The sequence below is a fragment of the Hetaerina americana genome, unplaced genomic scaffold (assembly GCF_022747635.1).
Source record: "Hetaerina americana unplaced genomic scaffold, ioHetAmer1.1.p SCAF_3, whole genome shotgun sequence".
Classification (NCBI taxonomy): domain Eukaryota; kingdom Metazoa; phylum Arthropoda; class Insecta; order Odonata; family Calopterygidae; genus Hetaerina; species Hetaerina americana.
The window spans coordinates 45,921,436-45,947,434 of NW_027286874.1; the positions used below are offsets into that span (position 1 = coordinate 45,921,436).

The following is a 25,999-nucleotide window of genomic DNA, read 5'->3' on the forward strand; positions in this document are numbered from 1 at the left end:
TTGCATAGGTGAAATTATGATTACCAAAACTTAGGATATTAGCATATTTTTTAAATTCATTGTTAGCATGTTTTTTAAATATCTAGAGCCACTCGTACACGACATGATAAAATCTAATTTATGCAAATGACCAAATTTCTTGAAAAAGACACCACAACTTGAGCATTAAGTTCAGCTTGAGGTAAAACAGCTACATTTTTTGCCTGTGAAAAAGTACACAACCCCTTGGCTTTTAAATCCTGTCAAGGCAGAAGGTTGCCTTTTTTTATAAAAATTAGATCCTAAAAATGCCCGTGACATTTTGTTAGTGTAAATGTAGATTATTAAAGGTTTTATGGCAAATACTTGAGAGGGATGAACATGTAGAAAACTTTTGAAATATATTTCTTCCTGTCAGTGCAGGGAAGCTTCATTTTACTTGAAAAATATACATTCCAAATTTAAAAACAACTAACTGAATTGCTTGCAGAGAATTGAAAAAAATTTCTATCAGATTGAGAATAACTAAAATAATATTCTGAAGATTATTTAAAATGCTTGCGCAATTTTACAAAAAATTGCAAAATATAAAAAAATTACATTTGAGGGATGATAACCATGCCACAAACGTATTTAAGCTTAAAAGAAACATCATTGGCCACTATAACAAGCTATGGAAATACCTAGTCTAACCCGAAAATGAAACAATTGAGTGCTGGTAAATAAAAACATATTTCCATTACCACAGCCTGCTAAAAGTTAAAAGAACTAGAACTGCAGTATTAGAAGTGCTAATATTTTGAGGATTACATGGTGTGAAGGTTTATAATTTCACAAATTTTGCGACCCATTTGTGTATTACATGTATCTTAAGTACCATAATGAGTTTGTTTTCATCATGGATTTCAAAGTGTTCATTTTTTTCAGTTTTAAAATAAGAATGAAATGACATCATTCTATTCACATTCTTATCAATTGTGAAAAAATATAAGCAAATCTTTTAATTCCAATTTTGCTGCAGACTTGGAATAAAATTTTTTTAACTACAAGGCCATAAAAACACAATTTCTAATAAGATATTTGATGAAACGAACAGCTCTTGTGGATTTTAATTATTATACCATTAATTACTAGTAATATTTTCTTGCTGATGGTAATGAGATACTGTAGTCCAAGTGGATGCTGCAGGTAGGAACATTTCAAACTGAGGCTCCATGCTCCAATTTAATTTTGCAATTGCTAGTTTATCAATTTTTTATCTTAGTTTAATTACCCTGTAACATTAAAATGCCTACTTTGGTCATACAAAGGATTGATCAACCCTGTGGTAAATATTGGATCATGTGACTATAGGGGAGTGTATTTACAATGCCACATTAATTATATTAGTCTGTCTTCAAGATGAGGTGAAGAATCAATACATTGAAAAAAATTGTCAATGGTGCAGCAACACAATGGCTTGAGCTATTAGCCACTACAAAATTCTGGGGTACTCTAGTTAACAAAAAATGGGGAGCTGACTAAAAGAAATTATTGCAACTGCAGAGTAGGTAACCCAAGCAAAGTGATTGAGTGAAAGTGAAGAGTTTTGGTCCTTATGTGGCACAATAAACCTTATTTTTTCATTTAATCGCCAACATTAATTGAATGCAGTGAAGAATTGAATCCTGATAAATGAACTTCCAGTGATAGGAGTAAATTACCTATTTATTCATCATGCAGTCACTTGATGAGATATAATGCTGTTATTAGGGATGTTCAACAAGTTTCAATGGCTTCAAAAATGAATAAAATAAAAATCAAATAAATATGGTCATTTTTGTGGAAGATATGAAGTTACATTATTTTAAAACTATTTTCTTTTTCATAAAAATTTTCTATGTAAAAATATTACTAGTAAAATATGTATGTCATGGTCTCACATAAAGTTTATTTACTTTAAACTGAATGTTTTCAAAACCCATTACGGATTTCAATTTCATTTAAACCAAAAATTGTACCAGCAAAAAAATATTCTTAAACATTAGGAATTTTGAAAACTTAGGGTCGAGTTATCTTTGATAAAAAAGGCATTGCCTGAGAGCAAAAGAATTAAGTCTGCTTCATAAGTGCAAGTTTGAGGGGTGTATTAACAAAGTAGAATTAGGATTTTTTCATTAATCTGAAATCTAAAGCTGGCAATGATCTCATTTCATCAATGCAATCATCTCGGTAACCTTTGCCAAACTCTCAAGGCTAAGATTAATAATGGAGAATCAAGCCTTGCATGTATGCCAATTGGTCCCCTTCATTTACCAAAAAAACCACATAGCACGACCAACCTTGCAGCTACTATTTTATTCCATATCTAAAGAACACATATCTTACTTTGAGAAGACTTTAATGTGGTGGTTTTCTGGTGTCAGTATCAAACAGAATCTCATCTTTTGAGAAGCAACTTGTGTATTTTAAAGCACCGAGTTGTGTCTGGAGACTTTTTCTGTGATATTTTCCTATTGACTCCAAGGACTATTTTTGTAAACACTGCAATAAGTTTATTTGTTTATTTCCGTCACCCTGATGCCACCTTTTTTTATTTTTGGTGTTCACGGCATGCTCTTAACCTTGTCAGGGACAATCAATTGTCCTATATATTGGAACTAACTTTCCTGCGGTGAAGTTTTGGGTAAATAATGAAGCTTGTGCCAACTTGAAAAATAACCGGTGCATTTACATAATGCATTTCACTAAGTCGTGAAAAGCAGCTAAAACTTAGCTTTGATGAGTGCTGGCTCTTGAATGTCCCAATGGAACCCAATTCTGATTGTAGGCTGTTATGCAGTGATAAATTTACACCATAACCTATCGATTGCAAAAATTTAAACAGGACATTCGAGACTAAAAATGGAAAACTTCTAAAAATCAATAAATAATGCACTCCTACATACATATAAATACCTACCCTACCTATAAATAATTAATTCCTACGAGAACACCCATTATCTACCTCTTTTGAATCTATAATTTATACCTAGGACCCACAACTAACTATCTCCTTTGAATCCTTGATTTGAATCAAAACTTATATGGTAATGTTCACTTTTATTTTTCAAGAGTCTCATTAAAGGTTTATACATTTTGTCCAATGCTGTTCCAGTTTGTTGATTCCTTCTAAATAATGCGACTGTTCAAACTCAGCAAAATAAGCATTTCTTTCTGCAATCACCTCCTTGTTTGAGTAAAATCTCCTCCCCACCAGTCACTTCTTCAAATTGGAGAACAGGTAGCAGTCCAAAGGGGGCCAAATCTGCTAGCCAGCCATTTCTTCATATTGGAGAACAGGTAGTGGCCCAAGGGAGCAAAATCTGGAGCGCAAATCTGCCAGCCAGCCATTTCTTCTAATTGGAGAACAGGTAGTAGTCTGAAGTCCAAGGAAGCCAAATCTGGAGAAAAAATCTCCAGCCAGCCAGCCATTTCTTCACATTGAAGAACAGGTAGTAGTCCAAGGGAGTCAAAACTGGAGAATAGGGGGGATGGGGAACAAGTGGAATTGTAACTCCATCAATTTTGTGGCCAAGAGGAGTGACCTGGTATGTTGTCAAAGGGCTCTTATATAGGCCAACCGTAGTTTTTTCTTCCAGCTTGGTTTTCAAAAGTATAATGATGTACAGTATGTGCCTGTAATAATTTTTACGGCAAGGTGCTTTTCTATACAAATCCCTAAGTTGAACTTTAGAGCCAGAGATATGGGAATGGTTCTCCCTTTGAAGGATTTAGCATAACTGTCTTCCAAAAGAAAAAAGAAGTATGGCAATATCTCATCCTCTACTCAAAAAATTATGAAATTTACATGGACCCCATATTTAAAAAAAAAATGATTGACAGTTTTTTCAACATTGATGTCAGCTTCTGTACAATTGTGAACCAAGTTGAGGGATTTGAACTGGTTCTGACTTTGAGAACTAAATTGAATACTGTGACTGTGAATTAATTCCTGGTCCTGTTTTCGTTTTCTATCTAACTGTTAGGTAGATTACTGTAATATATTATTAGTATTGAAACTGAAGATGATAAATAATCTACGAAATAATGTGAATCAATCCCTGGTCCTGTTGATGCTTTTTACCTAACCATTGGGTAGATTACTGCAGTGAATTGTTTCCATATCAAAATGAAAACTTTCTTACTCAGGGCAACATTACCGATGAAATCACGCTATTGTCATAATATTATTATCACATTAAAGACACTTGGTTTTTGGCAAGAATTGATACTTAAGTTTTGATGCAAGATAAAATAGACTGGGGTAACATTTTCACTACAGTAAAAACAAAAACTTCCATTAATTCTGGTAAATTTAGGTTCAGCTTCGCAGTAGAAAAATTTGTATAGCAATTAAAGCAATATCCACCAATTTCGCCTTAGTTTGCAAAAAGATATTTTTCATATTTAGAATCAACCTAGAATGTAAAATAGCTCAAAATAAAGATGACTAAAATATATGGACATTACCATACTTTATGTACATGCAGTATCTCCATTTTAAACACTAACATTGAGTAGCAATTAACAATAATTTATCAATCCATATGATCCAATAAAAATTAAGTATTAAAATATGATAATAATACAACAAAATTGAATTTTTGTTGAAATAAAAAATAAGTAATAATCTTTGAATATTATACTTCCTGCGGATATATTGAATTAATGCAATTGACATTACTTTTACCACAAGTAAAAAGGTAAATTGCATGTTTATAAGAAAGAGCAAAAATATTTCCAGCAAAGTAAGTATTCAGTGGAATTAATCCAAATAATTCCTTAAGGTTAATAGAAAGATTTGTACATTAAAGTTAGAGAAAAACATAGCACCTACAATTTTTAAACTGAATGTCATAACAAATTACATAATGATAAAATTGAGTTTACTGCAAAATAATCCTAAGAAAAGTTTTACTTAGAGTTATTGTGCTCAGAAATGCCAGCCAATTGCAATTAATAATGGATCTACACCCGACCCTTAGGATACTAGTCAAGTGGGTTCATAAGTAATTCAGCTTCATAAACAATTAAAATGTTATGTGCATTTCCCTGCAAGTGGAATTGAGGTGGATTGAGTGATTTTCTACAATGAGTTTGAGGCATGTAGGTATATACTTTAATTATAAATGATTGGATTCTCAAAAACTCCTTCCCCCTCTTTTATATTTTGCATTTAATTTCTTTGACCTCTTTTTGAACCAACCATATACAGGGTCTATCCCAAAAATAAGTAGAATAATTTTTTTGCCATCAATTCAGATGGCTGTAGTTGGATGATTGGTGGTGGGAAAGGTAATGGGAGATCTTGGGAAAGCAATGTGACCCATATCAGTTAACTGTAGGCATTTACAGTGCGCAGATTGCTGCTAGACTGGATCCCTGTTCGATGGTCACAGAACTGATTCACAATGCCACTTTCCACGGAACAATGATATGTGATAAAACTGTGCATTAAGCTCGGGAAATTGGGTTTGGAGACCATGGCCATGGTTAAGGAAGCTTGTGGAGATGGAAAAATTTTCCAAGTGATGGTTTTCCTACTTGCACAGGATTTTCTGGGAGGGTAACGAGGAGGGAAACGATGAGGAATGCTCTGGGCATCCATCAACAACACAGTGATGAAAATGTGCAAAAAGTAAGACATACTCAATTCTAATTGACCCGCAAGAGTCAGGATGTTAGCAGAGTGCAATATTCCAAAAACCACAGTGCATTGCTTTCTTATAGAAGTTTCAGCCAAAGCTGGGCCAAGATGGTCCCCAAGGTGCTGTCGGAAGACTGCTTGTGTGACAATCTTGTCTTGGATCTCTTGAACCACTGTGAAAGCGACCTGAATTTTTTAGAATAGGTGGTTACTGGTGATGAGACATGGGCCCTTGAGTACCACCCAAGTATAAACCCTTGGAGTACCATTTTAGACCATGGTATTATGTTGATGAGGTCATGACGAGGTGCCTGAACTAGAGTCCTGTGATGCCTTACAGGAAGCATACCACAACTGGCGGAGGCACTGGCATTGGTGTGTTGCAACATAATGGAACTCTTCAGAAGAATTTTAGCAATTCGTACTTTGATCTGCCATAAATTTCCCTCTCAGATTTATTCAACTAATTTTTGGGACAGATCTTGTACCTAAATAAAAAACTTGCTGAATCATATATAAACACCAGTTACAGGATGCCCTCCATTTTTCAGGAAAAAATGTAAATACTTATGATTTACTTCAGTAATCATCAACAGTAGCTTTTTATTAGCTACTACTCATTAGTAGCTAATTTCTTGTCGTTTAAATGTGTAACAAGAATGTATGAGGACATGCCCCAATATATTTTTCAGATTAACTCTTGACAGACAATAAAACAACTTGTGATATAAGTTACTTGGCAGAAAAGATAAAAATCTCTTGTAAAAGATAACTGCAGTCTTGCAGAAATACAATGGGATAAAATGAAATTTCTACTTTTCAAATTATAGCTACCTACATCCTTAATGCTCTGACTGATAAGATATTTTGGATCAAAAAATTGCTCTGAAATCTAGAAGAAGTATATCTAACAGCAAAAGTTTACTGGTAATTCCTTTCCGGCAAAACTAAAAAAATAGTAGGTTTAGTTCTTTTCAACAAATAGGGTTCATTTTATCAAACCTTCTTTAATTTTAAGCTGATCTTGAATGTATTAACTAGCTGCGAAAAGAGCTACAAACTCTGAGCCCAAATATAAAAATAATTGTCTTCAGAGACACACACCACTTTCCAAAATGGAAACTTGTAAGCATTAAATGGATATAAATAATGTCGATAAAAAGAAAAATTAGTAACCTCTGCTCTATGATCTTTCATCAGAAATAAATCTTTTCTTTCATACTTAAAAATATGAACTTTATCACTAAAAAGATAAGACAAGGGAAATTGAACTAATATTATACCCAGCTCCATGACCTTTGTGGTATGTTAAAATTTCATTTTAAGATTAACCATTATATAATCATTACATTTTTGTTGAGGTTGTACGAAAAGAAGATATTTCACAGAACTACTTTTGTCTAAGGAATTCCAAGATTAAAAAAAAATATTCCTTTTTAAACGTATTCCTATTTATTGCCTTGTAGCATGCAGAATAATCTTCACTTACTGTAGTAAGTAATGGCAGCTGATCCCTTGCTAAATTCTTACAACAACCTGTGAATAATACTGAAAAATTCATCAAGTTTTCTCGGATCTTCCACCGGGTCATGAGTTCCATGTTGGCCGACGTTTCGATGCCCGACTTGTGCGTCGTCCTCACGGTAGTGACCCGGTGGAAGACCAGAAAAAACTTCAAGAAGCAACTATGCCAGGAAAGCATCAGATCTTACTTCAATACTGAAAAAGCTTTTACGATATGCTTTGTATACAATCACTGGAATAAAGTTAGCATGAACCTTCTGAACTTGGCACTGATGAATTAGATTTCATTAATGGCAATGTATCCATCACACTATTAAATATTAGTTGATTTCACAGTTAGCAAGATTTTAGCCAAGCAATTAAATTGCAAACAAGGTCAAGTCTCCTCTAACAACAAATTTCTGCTCTTGGTCAATTTTTCATTCGTAAGAATGCAATTCCATAAAAACTGAATTTATGATGAAATTATTGAACACATTTACAACTACCAGATAAAAAAAGCAGAGTCTCAATCACCAAACAATATCAATTTTCCATCCGGTATTGATGTGTCATTTATCTTCCTAGATTTTCCTATCTTGCTTTACATTTTATTCGTGTCAAATTTTAAGGAGATAGAAAAAGCCATTCTCTAGAATACGTCATTTTAAAAATATTTCTAGTTATTACAGAGCTCCAACGTTCTGATTAACATAGGTTTCACTCACATCCATTCATTTAAAAAGTGCCTTGGTGGACTTGGCTGCAAATGGAATGCTAATCTAAAATGAGACTTCAAAAAGGCATACCCCAGGTTCAATGAAACAAGGATTAAGGCTTACCGCTGAGAGAAGAAATAAACGTGCTGCCAAAATACTGATTTATCACATCATTTATACTGGCAATGGAGGTAAAACAAAAACAGATCTATAATCATATATTGACATGAGTGGCATAGAAAAGTCAACACTCATCATAGAAATATCCATTTTAGCTAACACACTTTCTAGAAGCATAATTATTTTTTTTGTACGTATACATGTATAAATATTAAAAATGTCTAACAATATTCAATGTTTGACAGCACAATTGTATAGACTCAAGGAATGCTATTTCATACACAATATTCAACAGTTTTCTTCTAAAAATACACCAAAGGTAATTTTCAGCTCTTTATCTACCAAAAGAATGACTAATTAAATATAATGTCAATTATTTCATATCAAAAATACAAATTTTAGACTGGTCGTCTTGAAAGACAGAACTAAGCTATTGAAAAACATTTCATGGATCATGTGCATAGTTTGAGAAAAAGTCACTTGCCTTAAATTATGATTTTTGGTAAACAATATAAAATATACAAATTGCAAAACATACTGAAACCATGCCAAACAAATGAAGCCCTCAATCTCAAGGCCTATAGGCAGACAAAATTCCTATGGTATGCTATAATAACTTATTACATTGGGGCACCATCACCTAAAATGCATCTGCATTACTATACATCCAGTAGCAATTTACCTGCAACATTACCACTCAAAAAAGCATTAACATGACTCATGCTATTAAATCAGTGAGCAAACAAATCCCTATTAAACATCACCTTCTTTGATCTTTAACTTTCTTCACCTTAATTCTCCATGGACTCTTAAGATATTAATGTTAAAAAATCACCAGGACAACAGCAGAAACCAGCTCATACAATGCTATTATTTCTTGTTAACAATACTGAGCTTATCTTCTAAAAATTCAGTACTTGTTGGTGGGAGGGAAGAAATTGAGCATGTATTTAAAATTGCAAAGTAATAGTTGATTACCAAATTCCATTGAAGAGAGGCTTGCATTATAGAAATAACAAACTGAACAGCATTGAAATCAAGTTAAGGTTAAACTACTGTAAAGGACAGGGTTATCTAAAAGAAATGAAAATAATATTGGTATTCCACATCAAATACAGCCCATGAAACTTAAATGTAACCAGTTTTAAAACAGGATAATTATGAAGCCTTTAAAAAGATTTTAAATATCTATCATTGGGATCCGGAATAGATGTAAATAATTATGAGAACTCATACACAAATTAGGAGCATAAGGTGAAACACAAAAGTGAAAGAACATAGTGCATCCACAATAACCAAAAGATTATTGTCTACCATTCAGCATTGAGATATCTTGGGAAAAATTATGAACCAGATACTTATTATATCATTCTGTAGCTATGAGTGCTGGTATACCTGAAATGCATTGAATTTTTAAGTTAAGCAACAAAAGCATATGAGAGGCCACCCTGATGAAAGATGGTAATTTCAAGTGAAAGGCTTAGAGGCAGACAGCTTGATCCCTCCATCAGCTATACATAGCGACTGAACTTCTGGATAAACCTAACTCAACTGTACATTTTCACTGTGATAGGATCTTACTGGGATGTGATGTAATAAATAATATGAAGTTCTAAAGTAAGTAATGATAACAGAAAAGTGATACTTCTGAGTGTGTTAAAATGTTTCTTGGTAAATGTTCAGCAATGCACAGCAATCTTAATTAGATGAAACATTATTGCATTTCACAAAAAGCAATGAATGATTGCAAAGGATAGCACTATTATGAAGCAGGTAAGATAAAGACAAAAGTGAAAGAATTTAATGGCTTATAACAGCACACATGGAATGGCTGACATGCCTACATGGTTGGGGTGAAATTAAAGCCTTAAAATACAGCACATCAAAGTCGAGACGATTACATAATGCATTAGCAGATTTTTTTCATCAACAGAAACTTCATCCCACAAGCAATTTACGAAATATTTTTATATCTTGTTAATATAGAAACACTTTTGGTATTTGATTAGATGACATTGAGCATGCTCATGCAACATTTCTGCCCTGAAACATATCAGAAAAAGAACAGAAAGAATACCTAATATTTTTCAATTTTGTCACTATTTTATTTTCATGATTCAGGTTTAGACTCTTTGAGTCATCTTCAGGAGAAAAGACATTCCATTAAGCATACATGCATAAAAAGACACTTTGCTGGATGTGGAGGATGGATATATGAGTAGGGAAGGGGCCAAAGAGAGTGGTTCATATATTCGAATGGAGATGTGGGGGAAGGTTGCAAGAATGAGTTCGGTAGAAATCATCATCTGTTTAGGGCTTGTGCACTGGCATGCCCATGTCAGTGGGTGGCTTGCAGTTTGGGTCTAAATGGGGCCGTTGAGTGGGATCGAAAACAGTGGGAAGTGGGAGGGGAAGTACTTGCTCTTCAAACTGGGATTATATTGTCAATTGTATTTGACATCATTTCGAGGGTCTTGGGTGCCCCTGGTTTTCGCTCTTCCTCTTTGGTATACCAGGTAATTGTAGAAAAATTACTTCTCATTCTAAGTGTTTTAGCATTTTGTGTGCTCATGGATTCAAGTGTCGAGGCTGCTTCCTATCCTACTGATGTGTATGCTGTGCAGAGGCATCCATTGCCTTAGAATTTTTTCCGTGGCATTTGTCATATGTTTCCCTGAAGTGATGCGGCCATTTAATGCAATCCTCTACAAACCTGATGGAACATTGGCCGACCTTGTGAGGTTGATGGCTTTTGTAAGCTCTCTGCTTGAATTTAATTCTCTTTTGTACTTTAATGCTTGAAATGTGTTAATTATGAAAATTAAATTCAAGTGGAGACTGGGAGGGATAGAAAATAAATGTCTTTAACATCACAATTGGCATAAGGAAAGGCAAGCACACATTTTTATTTCATCTTAAACCCATCTGAACAGATAAAATGATCACAGCCAACCTAAACCATTACCTTCTCACAAAAATCCTTTGCCTTCCATTCTTTGATAAAAGTCATCATAATTCCACTCCAGAAGACCGCTTATGAAAGAGATTTATGAGTAATAATCAAGGCTTATTAGAAACTGCATCCCTTTAGCCAGAAGGTGACCTTAGGAAGTGGTCAAGGACTGTTTAACAAAAGCCATCAAACTCACAACGTCAGCCAATGTTCCATCAGGTTTGTAGAGGATCGCATATAATGACCAAATCACTTAAGGGAAACATATGACAAATACCATGGAAAAAATTCCATGGCAATGGCTAAAGTGGAGTCGGCCTACTTCAAGATGATGAATGCCTCTGCACAGCAAACACATTGGTAAGAAAAGAAGCAGCCTCGACACTTGAATCCATGAACACACAAAATGCTAAAACACTGAGAATGAGAAGTAATTTTTCTACAATTACCTGGCGTACCAAAGAGGAAGAGCGAAAACTGGGGGCACCCAAGACCCTCAAAATGATGTCAGATACAACTGACATTATAATCTCAGTTTGAAGAGCAACTACTTCCCTTCCCACTGTTTTCGATCCCTCTCAACTTCCTCATTTAGACCCAAACTGCAAGCCACCCACTGACATGGGCATTCCAGTGCACAAGCCCTAAACAATGAGGATTTCTACCGAACTCATTCTTGCAACCTTCCCCCACATCTCCATTCACATATACGAACCATGCTCTTTGGCCCCTTCCCCACCCATATACCCATCACCTACATCCAGGCAAAATGTATATAAATATGCTAAAAAGTTAAATGAAAAAGAAACACTTTGTTCCAATCCAACACTTTATTTCAGGTACGACGTTTTGATGCTATGGCGTCATCCTCAGGTACAAAGTTTAAAGTCACAATCATTGTATATATACCCTTATACCCTCTTCAAGGAGGTGGGGGAGTTGTGGGAAGAGGGGGCGGGGAGGGGAGTACGGGGGTAGGTACGAAGGAATGTGGGAGAGGGTAGGAAAAACCAGGAAAAGCGTTAGTGAGCGGGGGGGATTGGAAGGTGGGTTAAGAGGGGAAAATTTTGTTGGTCGGTATAATTTGAGTCAATGGCTAATGGGGATAAAGCTCCTCTTCCCACAACTCCCCCACCCTTTCTTGAAGAGGGTATATATACAATGATTGTGACTTTAAACTTTGTACCTGAGGATGACGCCGTAGCGTTGAAACTAGTCGTACCTGAAATAAAGTGGTGAATTGGAACAAAGTGTTTCTTTTTCATTTATTAAAATGAACTTCCACAAAGTTGAGGCTGAAACTATTGAGATAATGCTAAAAGGTTATTGCAAATAATGATAGGTAGTAGATTATGTAACCCATAATTAGAACAAAACCTTTTTCAGTAAAAATTGTTTCTTTGTTTCCACAATAATCAAGACTTAAGGTTTGAATCTGTCAATATACTTTGGCTAATATAAATCTTCAATCAAATATCCCACTCTGCTGGAAATGACTTAAATATTTCAAGATAGAACCTTAAATTCTCTGAAATTCCTTAGATGAAAATTTATTTTTCCATATCTTTTTTTATTTGAGATATATAAAAATTTATCTTCTTGAAAATTGATAACGATTTAATTTCATTTACATGATATCGATGTTGTTACTGTAACATGCCGTAACACTGCATGAGGGAAAACTTTTGAATGTAGATTTGCAATCCACCTGCTTTGGACCAGCACTACCTAGGGATGTTTTCAGGAACAATAGATGTCAATAAGAGAGAAAGCAAGCAACTATAAAGTTGAGAACCAGTACCACAGGCTACTGATTTCCTTGAAATTTGAAGTTATGGCGACCTGAACTCCACATAAAAGAAATATGCCCTTCCAAACATAAGGAAGCCAATATTTTGTGATAATCAAGTTTATATAGAGCAAAAGTTACAGTGATTACTGATGTCACATTACCACATTGGAAATAAATGAGCGTTTGACAGTAGTAGAGATATTCAGTTTGATAATGGGATATCTCATTGTAATAACTTCATGAGCAATGATCAGCATGGAATCAAATAAGCCCGCTAAGGTGAGACGAAATTTGGCTAATTCATACATGACTTACTTTTATTAGGAGGTAGTGGTAGGCTAGTGGATGTGATATTGCTGGATTTTTTAAGGCATTTGCCTTGGTTCCACATGGTAAACCAATTAATAAATTAAACTTTGCCGTCTTAAATAAGAGCATAATAAATTGGGTGATTGGGAGAATGGAATAAGAGGGTAGTCTTTGAAGGTGCTAGTTCTGATAGCACACCTATGGTGTACCTCAGGGAAGTGTATTGAGCTCCTGTTTTCTTGAATTTCATACATGATTTGAACCACAAAATAAATAACAAGATTAGATTGGTTGCAAATGACACAGTGATTTACTGGGAGATATCTGAGGAAAAGGATCTATTAATACTAACAAATGACCTTCATATTATTTCAAAATGGAGATTGGAACTAAACCATAACAAATGTTTAGTGTAAAATTTAAAAGATCCGAAGATATTTTGTATAAAATTGCTGGAGTTATTCTAGAAGTGGTTGATATGGTAAAATACCTTGGTGTAACCCACTAATGACTTATCATGGGACCCAAATGTGTTACATTGGCAAGCAAATACACAAAAAATTGGGACTCATTATACGGAATAAGATTAAGGAATGTTGCCACCATGCTCTCATTAAGCTCATTTGGAATATGCATGTAGTGTACATGGGATCTTGTATGGGATCCAATTGGAAAAAGGCCTAATTTGAGAAAGTTCAATGCGATTGGCCCAATTTGTTGAAAACTGTTACAACAAAACAAAAATCAACACAGAAATGCTTCTATGTTGGGTTGGGAACCATTGGAAAAGATTTTGCAGGTCTAGTTTGAATTTATTAAATAAATTTAGAGCTGTTTGAGCTAATAAGAATGCCATTTGCCATCCGCAATATCTAGGGAATAAATAGTTTTGATTAGAGTATTTTCCGGCATATAGGACACACGTTTGCCGATCAAAATAATGGAGTTTGTCATATGCACTGGCAATATAAATTATGAGTTGATAGGTGTTTGAAACTTCTGGTTTATATTAATATAAATTTTGAACTGTTCTATTGCCTTTAGTCTTTTTCAAATAATGCTGCTTTTGAATAAGCCTGTCCATAACTTTTTCTGTACTGTAAATATAATAAGTTCCATATATATTTTTTCGTTCACTCTGATAGATGAAGTTTTCAAGTAAAATGAGTTTAGATCCACTGACATCTAAAATTACAATTTCTCCTATGTGCGCATGAACATGTTATTCAATTAGGTGAAAGCTGATGAAATCATGATGATGAATCATCATCAACCATTCAGACATCACCAGTGCAATTCTGAACTCTGAGTTTATGCTCGCAGTAAATTTGCATGCTTCATCACTGTATGAGCTTAGGTAGAGCACACTATCAGGTATATCTGACTCTTTCAAGTGAGCTAATATTTCAAAATAGGGGGGAAGAGGAGAGGAGGTAGCCAGAATGGCCATGAGTCTATTGTAAATGTGAAATTGTGGATTATCCATCGCACTTGTGCATCAATGAAAGCAGCGAAAACACACACTGTTACTTTGTTTCCAAATTGGAATGCATTTTCAATTGACATTTTTTTACAGATCATCAAAGCTATTTTTGTTGAGATTTCATGGCAGAGCATGGCTAAAAACAATGCAGACCTTCCTATGATACTGCATTCAAGCTACGAGTGACTACATATGCAAAACACAGAAATGGAATCAGAGAGAAATTATGGATCACCACCGAAGGAAAAGATGATAAGAGCTTAGCAATAGAGTAAGAGGATTTAAAAAAAGCTTTTCATGGTAAACATGACCTGTGACATGGAATTGAAAGATGGCCGGAACTAGAAGAAATAAAACCTAATACATTATTATTAATACCTAGTAGCATAACACCAGGACTTTCAGTTTCCATATAGAAGACTATTTTAGAGTGTGCTACTAATAGAGACAAGCTGATCTCATCGGATCAACTACATGGTGTTCCAGAATCATGAGGAGACATTACCTACGTATGACTACAACTAAAACACCACAAAAGATGCCAACAGAATATGAAGACAAGATTATTCAGTTGTATTGGTACCTTTGTCATTAATGCAAGAAAATGAGAAAATTTTCAACTTTCACAAATAAGGAACATGGATGAGGTCCTTAGGACTGACGCTTGACACACCTTCAAACAAAATATAGATTCTAATGGTACAGAAAGGGTAATCATTAGAACTTGGGGATATGAGAAAATGCATTACAGAGTCATGTTGTCTAGCATGGCTGATAGAATAAAATTGCTGCCACTTTTGATTTTCTACATAAAAATCTTGCCTGGGGAGAAGTGCATACAAGTGTGTTTATGCATATAAACTGCATATGCATAAAGAGCTGGCTGGATAAAAGACACATGAAGTTGTGGATAGACGATGTGTGGTCTAAACATCCGGAAACCTGCCTAGCTAGTATTGGATAAGTTTTTGAGCCACAGAAACTGTGGAAAATAAAATCAATCACATGAAAACTCAAACAGCTGTAATTCCAGGAGGCATAATGAGCCAGCTTTAACCTTTAAAGGTTTGCAATAATAAACCATTTAAAGAATTAATAAAACATAAATGGGAGTTGAAAGCAGTCTACAATTTGTGAAGTGGCACCATCAGGGAGGAGGAAGATACCCTGCATTTTGCAGATTTGTCAATGGGTCAAAACATGGCCCTATGAAATGTAAAATTATTTAAGAAATGTGGAATTATCCAATTATTAAATGGCACAGAGGGCGTTTGTTTTAGGAACACTCATTTTGTAAAGAAGAGGTATCAAGTGATTCTTCAATTAGCTTTCGAGATGTATTTATTTGTTTTGAAATTGGCTACGAAAAGGCACCTAACTTTCATATTATTTATGTTTTTATAGATAAACATAACTATAAAACAAGTGCAATAAATCATTATGAAATGTTATGAAAAATGAAGACATGTTTTCCTTGAAAATGTACACAAAATGGGATACATAATAAACACAGGTGCATCCTACATGTTGGCAAATATGGTACATGCAAGAACTTTAAAAAGATCTCTTATGTGCAATAATTTCAGGGTGTAAAAATCATTTGCCTTGACTGGCATTTGAACCCAGATCCCTCAATATCCGGTCGAGTGCTTTAGCCACTTAAGCTACTGAGGCATCCTCTTAAACTCTGAAATTTTGGGGTTTTTAAAGGAACAAGATGTTGTGATGAAATACCGTACATACAATGTCACAGGCATTTGTAGTCGTGCGCGATGCGCCACAGTCCACGAGGTTAAAGCCTTTCCTGCATGACTACGTGGGATTGAAATAAATTTTAAGAGTGCAAGCTAAAATACTTCCAAACAAGTCTTGTTTTATTTTTAAGCATCCTCCTTCCACCTCTCACCCCTCTCCATCACATAACTGGTTGTCGTTCACTTTTATTCCCTCCTATTTACATATATATCTGAGTACATCTGTATTAGCTAAAATTAACAGTTGTTTAAAACTAATTCTTGTGTGCACCCTTGAATGACAACCTTGACGTGGTGGAAGGTGTTGCGCTTTCTCATTAGCCCCACAGCTGTTCTGGAGAAGGCAATGATATTTGCTTAAGGTATTTGCTTTACAGAGGAAGGGTGAAATTGGGGGGCTAATCAGGAAGTTTAAAACACTGCCAGGAAGTAAGAAGGGCATATCTGTAATAATAAAAAAAGGCAAAACAGGAAAAATATTGTTTAACCAGAAAATATCCAAGAGATAACAAGGGATACATAGAAAACTCAATGGTAAAGACATTAGGCCAGCAAGGTTACAAAGATAATTAGAAAGAGACTGAAGTTTGAAAGAGAATATGACATAAATGAGGACAGCTTAGGCCCAGGCTTACTGATAAGATAGAAAGGGAATTACCAATACTGAAATCAAATAAGGCCGTAGGGATGGACAATATTCCAGCAAAACAACTATAATGTTTCAATAAACAAGCAAAAAGGAGTTCATATGGACTTATTCATAGAATTTATGAGGGAGGAAACTAGCTGGAAACTTTGCTAGATCAGCATTTGCACCTATTCCAAAAAGGGAAAGGCAGCCATATGTGCTCACTACAGAACAATTTAAGTTTGATTTCACCCATACCTAAGGTGGCACTACGGGCCATTAATCAGAGAAGGAAGAAGAGAGCAAATTAATACTTAGGGGATGATCTATTTGAGTTCAAAAAAGGGAGAGGCACACATGATACCATATCAGTAATGAGTTAAGCAATAGAGAGTAGAACATAAAGAAAAAATCAAGCTTTATTTGTCTACTTTGTAGATTTTGAAGACATTTGTTAGAGAAAACTGGGTGGAATTAATGAATGTATAGCAGTAAGTAGACGTAAATTGAAGGGATAAGGCTCATCTGCCAGCTGTATACCTCTCAGACTGCTTAGGTGGGAGTGATGAATGGGGTTTCTAGATGGGCAGTGTTAAAAAGGAGTACAACAGGTGTGCCTATTATCACCTGTGCTGTTCATGTATATATGGGGTAAATGGTAAATAAGGCATAGGAAAAACAGGAAATAGGAATGAAAGTTGGGGGAATTCAGAAAATGAGTAATTTTTGCAGATGATCAAGCTTTAGTTTGTTTGTCAGCCGAGGAGTTGCATACATTACTGAGTTCATTGGTAAGTTAGTGCAGTAGGTATGGGATGACGATTAAAGTAAACAAAACGAAGCTCAACCAGTTTGCAAAAAAGAGAACGGCTACGTTAAATATTAAAATGGCAGTTCATAAATTAGTACAGGTGGAACAGTTTAAACATCTCAAACGTGCTATGAGATATATCTCATATTTTTAATCATCAAATTGGGCTAAGTAGTACGGATATTAGGCGAAGAATTGTGCTAGGTATAGGTTCGGGTCTGAAGACTGTGATATACGGAGAATGTTATGCAAACAAAGGCAAATCTACATGAGTCATAAACATTTTCACTCATTCAGTGTTGCAGCATGTTACAGCAACAAAACCGTAATCATTACAAATGAAATTCAACTGCTATCAATTTTCAAAGAAAACACATTTTGCACATCTGAAACCAAATAAAATATGATGGAACAATGAATTTCAAATAAAGGAATTTCTGAGAATTAAACGTTCCATCTCGAAAGAGTGAAATCATTCCCAGCAATGTTTGATGTAAGATGTGCATTACTGAATGGACATAATAAGACTCAAGTGTTAAATATTGATATGCCAATTGGTTGGTATTGCTGAATGAAGATGACTCAAGAAGTCAAAACATGGGTTGTGTAAATAAAATTTTAGTGAATAATTCAAGTGTTCTTTCTGCCTATTTTCCTAGATTTATAACATTTTTAAAGGAATCTAAGAAGGAAGTTTTCCTCTCAGTGAACCATCAATTCATAAATAGAGTAGACTCCATTAAGGTACAATGTATTAACAATGTTTGCATCACTGAACATATTTATTAAAAATATACTCCAGTTTATTCCTCCAATCATTCTGGTTTGACTCCAATCATTCCTGATGCTCTTTTTGCTCAATTATGGAACACTATCTGGACGGCTATTAAATCAGCGCTAAACATTTCTACTAGAACAAGAGTTGAATATTTTTCTGCTTATTAATTGGCATTTATCATTAATGGCTGCAGCACTGTGATAAAGATTACAACAATAATTGATCATTCAAATTCCTGAGGAGTAGGAGCTCACAAGTTCTCTTTTTCTTGTAGTTGTCAATTAACAGGCATGATAAGACCTTCTACAGCTATTCTTTAATTCACTAATAATATTCCTTCGTGGAGGCTACACGACAGAGCACGTCAGTAAAATGTGTTGTCTCAGAAAAACAACTTCTATGGCAATTATGACCAGGCAGGAAGTTAGAACATATAAAATTATTAGTTCAATAGTTTCAGCCTCAACTTTGTGGAAGTTCATTTTAATAAATGAAAAAGAAACACTTTGTTCCAATCCACCACTTTATTACAGGTACGACTAGTTTCGACGCTACGGCGTCATCCTCAGGTACAAAGTTTAAAGTCACCTTTAAACTTTTTAACCTTTAAACTTTTTTTTTAAACTTTAAACCTTTTAAGGTGACTTTAAACTTTGTACCTGAGGATGACGCCGTAGCGTCGAAACTAGTCGTACCTGTAATAAAGTGGTGGATTGGAACAAAGTGTTTCTTTTTCATTTATATAAAATTATAATTGGATCAGACACCTACAGAGTTAATGAAATGAAATGCCCCGAAGAAAGAGAATTCCAGAGCAGAGGCTACAAGATTTTTCATATAGGCTTTAGGAATGGTAATGTGGAGGAATGCTTAAAAAGATTACAATAAACTGTAACTACTTTCTGCAATACAATGAAAGACTATCATAGTGAATATCACAATAAAACCCACAGATACTCTATTGGTACAGTTTTATATGCTAAAACAGACTAGGGTGATAACATGATTAGGTGTATGACAATATCACCAAATAAGGTTTCATTTGTCAACCAAAGTGTATTTACCTTATGTATACTTGGTTCGCCCAGGAAAATGTCTAAGAGAACTTTTGATCACACTCATCAGTTTTAGATTTTATATCTCATTAAAAGAGTTGTTACTGTTACTCTTTTGTTAACACTATATCTGCATTAAATAATAAAATACCATAATTTTAGCTAATCCAAATTCCTAAGAATCAAGTATGAGGAAACAAACTTCCAACATATCTACATACATATTGTCTTTCGATGGGACTAAAGCATGAAATATTTATTTAGCTGAACCATAGAACTATTATATATTCTCAATGAAGGACAACTGGTTCCTTACTAACAAGAAACTGAACCAAATTTGTGAAAAAAGTGCTTACTTTTTACTGATGTTCAGTGGTACCAATAACCTAAACAGCCACATGAAATTTGTGTATGTTAAAGCTCCAGAATTTCATCACTTGGACTATGGTTTAGTTTTCAGCAATGGAGAAAATTGCAAAAGGCATGGATGGAAAAATGAGCATGTAATCACATTACACAAAATGGTGGAAGTGTTAGATATGCAAGATCATGGACAATTCTGTGAGCCTGCTGAAAGGTCAACAGGAGAGGATAAGTAAAGATAGTTAAAAATTGTGACGTGTCACTTAGACCAAGCACTGAAAACAGAACAAGTGTCACATTCTCCAAAAACAGACTAAGAATTCATATTTCACACATGAACTAGAGCTCTTTTAAACATTCTGAAAATCAGAGAAAAACCTATGTGATTGTACACATTTTGCATTTTCAAGTGAGCACTTCTGAGAGCAGAGAATTTGATGCAAGTAACAGAAAGCTGTTTATAAGTGACACACTGATTGAAGAGAAGGGTTACTCAGCAGAGGAAGACCAAACGCTCTGATAAAATGAGAAATCCTGGTTGAGGACACCACTGTGGACTACTTTAGCCTGAGAATTGAAGGAAAAGTTTCCGCAGATCACAATGAAAAAATATTCTTAGTCTAACACAAAAAAGTTAATTCTTTCTTAAATTCCGCAGTATCATATTGCGATGGTAACTATGCTGTGAAGTAAATGATTTTCTGACACTGAAATTTAATCCTACTTGCAACTGATAACGCAGATTCAAAACCAGAATTTATATAGTGACGAAACTTTTCACTTCTTTCATTTTTTAAATACAGCTATAGGTTATCAAATCAAAGATCATGACTAAAAATATGGTTGGGCAAAATTGTTCACTAGTAATATGGATAAAGCAACCTGAACCCTAATTTCCTAGGTGGAAAGCTGCTTACCATCAAAGATTTTTCTAAGGGTTTCTCAGGAATGTTACCCTCACAAATTTATGAGGGATACCTGCTATAAGAAATTAAAGAGAGGAGAAAATCTAATCATATTTTTAACTAAATTCATTAATAAGAGCAAGAAGGTAGGAAACAAATCAGGAAGATACAGTATGGTAAAATAAAATGTTTGAGGAAGACCTTTTCAATTCTATGAACAACACAAATTAGTGGTCAACCACCCATGAAAATCATACACTTGGAGCTCCTGGGAGATATAAAGAGATACAACATGAACTACCCACTCATAGAGCAGAGGTTTAGAAATTATGTACATATATTTGAATACAGGCAATCATGTGGTTGATACGACAAGCTGGTTTAGTACTTTCCTGTCTTGCAATCTTGAAGAGTTCCTGCATCAATACATAAATATGGATGGAACATGGATACACTACCACACTTCGAAGATGTAGGAACAGTCAAAAGTAGGTTTCTAAAAGTAATCCCGGTCCTAAGAAGGCAAAGATGGTGAAATGGGTTGACAAGATGATGGCACGGTTTTTTCGGATGCCACTTGAATCACTTACATCAATTACTTGCAAAAAGGACAAACAGTGAATAGAGAATTGAAGAGTCCAGTTTGTATATCTCCAGTTCTTACCAAGCTTATTTAACCAATTACACCACATCCAGCTGAAGATCATGGATGATAATTAATACCCCTATCTTACCACTATTCTTAGCACTGTCCATCCCTCGACTTCATCAGCCACTTGTACCTGGAACATGAGACATGCTCAGGTCGTGGATAAGTTTTCTATCCATCGAATCTACTCTTATTTTCTGTTATGATTCATTAATTCCAACCATTGCAGCCTATCTAATATGTCCTCAACATCTAGGAAAAAAATACATCCATCTGATATTTCTCACTATTTGTGACCTTATTACTGATGTGTCTCTTCATGTCTCTCTCCCCTTTCTGAGCCTATACTGATCCCCATCCCCAAGTAATGATTTGCCATCCTCTTATTGATGACCCTGAGAACCACTTTCACTGTGTGCAAAATCTGACATACTATTCTGTTACCCTCATATATGGCTGACTTTCCTTTTTTTAGGATGAGAACTAACACTGACTTAATGACATCCTTGGGCCAACTTCCTCTTCTATCATAAATGCTACAATTTATTCCATAAAAACTCTCCCTATGAAATCCTTAAGCAGATCCATGGGAATGCTATGCAACCCAACCTCCTTACCTGATTTCAATTCCCTTATGCCATTTCTACCCAGCCATAAAGTATACCTGGACCTAACCTAGCCTCATTTTCATCATATTCTCTATGTACAAATTGCTAGTCCATTGCCTTTCCCATATATTTCCTCAATACTTTCTTTCCATATTCCTTGAATCTTTCCAGGTCAATGGAGAACAATAGAAAAGATAAAATGGATGGAAAAGAGAACAAATGAGAAAGTGGTGGTGGAGGAGAGCGGATTGCTGGGAGCAACTTAAAGAAAGCAGGAAAGATGGATGCCAAGAATTTTGATTGATGATAGTATGTTAAAGACTGTGATAGGAGACAGAATGTTAGGCAGGCAGGGAAGGTATAGGAGTGGGATGGATATTTTGGATGGAAGAAAGGGAAGAATGATGAATTTCCTAACCCCGTACAGTTCTTCCATCGTGCTTTTTTTTGTCCTGCTAGTTTTATCTCCTCAGTTTATTATTCATTTCTTTTACTTTCTCCTGCCTAAGTGCTGTGTTTATAGTATTAAATTTCCTTCTCAATCTATCTTCTTAATCATTTGTCAGTAATTCATGGTCTTGATGCACTGAATGGTTCAATTCAATTCACTGCAATTGCAATGTGGCGACTGTGATGCTAAATACATTGGTCAGACAGGGAGGAGCATAACGGTTCGAGCGGAAGAACACCGGAGGGATTTCATCAAGAACACTGGGATGTCCCAATTCGCAACTCATCTCTCGAAGGAAGGCCACCGAGTGGATTTCACCCCCGAATTACTGCACGGAGTGAAGAAAGGGACGCAGCTGGATATCCGAGAGCAGTTAGAAATTCTAAAAATGGTTAAGAAGAAGGAAAAGATAACCAATGACCACCTCTTCCCTTTCCACTCACCCCTCCTGGACATTCCTATTCTAAACCCCAAAAAATCCCCATGACGCAGACCCACGCTCCCTTCTCAACCTTCCCCCCCCTCTTACACCTCTCCTTTCCTTAATTACACTCCCCCACCTACCATCCGCTACCTCTACCCGACCGAGTATATAACTCAGAAAAATGTATATTGTACCACTAGTCCTGATGATGTTACAGTGGAAACGAAACTAGTCGACGAATAAAGTTTATTTTATAGAAAGCAAAGGTAATATTATTTTTCCTAAGTTAATTCATGGTCTTCTCGTCCTTTTGCTATACATTGTTTCATTACTTAATCTACAGATTTTGATGTACATTTTTTGAGACCCATCTCTCACCAGTTAAACCCACCTCCCTTTCTTTATTCATTAATTTTTTGACTGCCTCCAGGTACTTCTTTCTTTTCATCGAAATTCACGCTTTTACATTTCATTTCCTCATTTGCCTTCCCTGTTTTATCTTCTAGAATCTAATGTTATACTTCATCATTGACAAATTATGATCTGAATCTGTATTCGATTCTTGGAAATTATGGTTTTCATCAGTATTCATTATGATTAAACTCTGCCTATTGCAAAACTCAATTTCTTTCTACCTGTGGATATTCTTCATTCCTAAACAGTGACCCCCTACCTCACTACAATCCCTGTAAAAATCATTCCCCTTGACCAGGATTTGAACCCAAATCCCTTTGATGTCCAGCCGAGTGCTTTAGCCAGTTAAGCTATCGAGGCATCCTCTTAAACTGAAAGTTTGGGGGCTTTAAACGAACAAGATGATGAAATAAAATACCATACATACAATGTCACAGGCATTCATAGTCGTGCATGTAGCACCATAGTCCACGAGGTTGAAGGCAATTTTAAACACAATGGTGTTTTACCCCTGACAAATTCTAAGAAACTATGGGAGTTGTCTTAACAGTAACTTTTAATGGAGTAAATCCTCGAAGGGTGCATTACCATGCATCAATTTTAGAATGTAAAAATCATTTGCCTTGACTGGGCTTCGGACCCGAATCCCTCATTGCTTGGACAGTGCTTTAGCCATTTAAGTTATCGAGGCATCCTCTTGAACTCTGAAATTTTGGGGGCTTTACAGGAACCTTGATAGCTTAACTGGCTGAAGCACTCAGCCGGACATCGAGTGATCCGGGAGACATAACCGAATTCATTGGTGAGACCAGTTAGCATAGAGTATAAAGCTTATACAAAAATTCCAAATAAAATCAGCATCTAACAAAATTTAAAGTAATTTCTATCTAAGTACAGCAATACTTTATTACTCGTCAGCTCAAAACTGTTGTATTAAAAAATATTATAAAATTGAAGGGTAAATGATACAAGTCACCAACTTGCTTGAGTCGATAAAAATTCCTCAATGTAAGAAGCATAGTTGTCTCCCAGAGATAAAAATGTAATTCTTCTCTCCGAATTTAAAGTGCTATGTAATAATTATCAATATTTTAATATAATTAAAATACTTCAAAGCTAACATAATTTTCATATCATTCAATAGTATAAATGCGGGCCTTGGAATTTTGCAAAGGTAAGTGCTTTCATGATCCAGCTATTTAAAATAAGAGGTTTGTCACTTGCATTTTACATATGAAGGGAAAAATATAAAAAGAGGACAACCATTTATTCAGTCTACAGCAGTCTAAGCAGCATTTGGAAAAAGTTATGAATGTTTTATAAATGATTTATTGAACGCTTCATATTGGCATGGATGAAATCTATCAAGTTTCTGATGGCAGCAAAGAATTAACCAAATAAAATACATATCTCCTGTTGAAAAAAATGTTCAGAAACTCGATTAAAAGAGTACCTCTAATAGCAAGTAATTTACATACGAAGCAAAAATATTGTGCCCAAGAATAACTCGCTTGGTGAGCAACATTTCACATAACGAGTCATGAAGAGAGGGGGATCCAGGAGTGGTTGCACCAGCGGTTTATGATAGTATTCAGCACCAACGGTTTATGTTAGCACTACATTGCAATTCAAGATGATGTGTCATGGTGACGAAAGTCCGTGTAGCTCCTGTGTAAAGGTTGTCGAACGACTTTGCCGATAAGAAAGGCTGACCTACGATATTTGTTAGTGTTATTTTTCATTTTAAGTGCACGGGCCTCTCTGATGTATGTTTGCAAGCCCTGAAAGACAACAGAGACATTTTTTGGAAGAATTTAAGCTGTCGGATATCCAAGGTCTCGTTGTGGAAAATGGCGGCTGATATTCAAATACTGAAGTGATTTGGCTGGCTTAAAGGCGACCACATGACCTACTTTGGTCTTGAAACCACCGCAGATGCAATTATCCCACTTGGCTCCATTGGTGAAGAAAGATACCTTCGTACATGCAGTGAACAATGTTCCCAGCAATGTTGCCTTATCCAGATGAAGTTTTAAAAACAAGATGCCTAGTGATAGTCATAAACCTCAAATGGCTACGTTATAAATGCATTGTAGTTCTGATTCTTCCTTGAAGGTTGAGGGTGTATTGGTAGATGATTCTAAATCGTCTTTTAGTGAAGCGAATGGCAATGATAGTTTTATAGAGGTGGAACACTCACGAGCAAGGTGCCATAAAATCATCTACGGAAAAATGAAGGACGTTAGTGACTGTTCGTTTAAGGGTACATCAAAAAATGACATATTCATGTGTGGAAAATTCAACCAATGACCACAATGGAGGATGAAACACAATCTCTTCTGTGTAGATCCGTGAAAGAGACCTAGAAGTGGTGAAACTTGAAGCTAAGGGTGAATACACTTCCTTCCATGTCTCCGCAGTGGATTCATGCAAAGAATTGCTTCTTAGTGAATCTTCCTTGCCCGAAAATGTTGCCGTTAAGCCATTCTATTTCCCTCGAAACCACACTTCCTCCACCGAAATCTCAGCAAGGGACAACATTCGACAAGTTGCCGATACTGCTGCTGACATTACAGACGTAAGTGTTGAGCCTATGGTCAACTATCTATAAATTAACTGCTCGTCTGACCAAG

At 35.4% G+C, this 25,999-nt stretch overlaps 1 protein-coding gene across 5 annotated transcripts in view; it reads right to left on the reverse strand.

The window, feature by feature from the left end:
- LOC139690951 (uncharacterized) overlaps nucleotides 1–25,999 on the reverse strand; it is a 100,989-nt gene that overhangs the window by 9,567 nt on the left and 65,423 nt on the right. For 2 of the 5 annotated variants that reach the window (XM_071588607.1, XM_071588608.1), the window contains exon 12: nucleotides 2,437–3,475. The exons of 2 other annotated variants lie outside the window; for them this stretch is intronic. In XM_071588607.1, coding sequence (XP_071444708.1) covers nucleotides 3,357–3,475 — 119 coding nt within the window. In that variant the 3' untranslated portion in view covers nucleotides 2,437–3,356. Of the gene's footprint in view, nucleotides 1–2,435; nucleotides 3,476–25,999 lie in introns of those variants that run through there. One more of the 5 variants, XM_071588604.1, reaches the window with a different exon arrangement.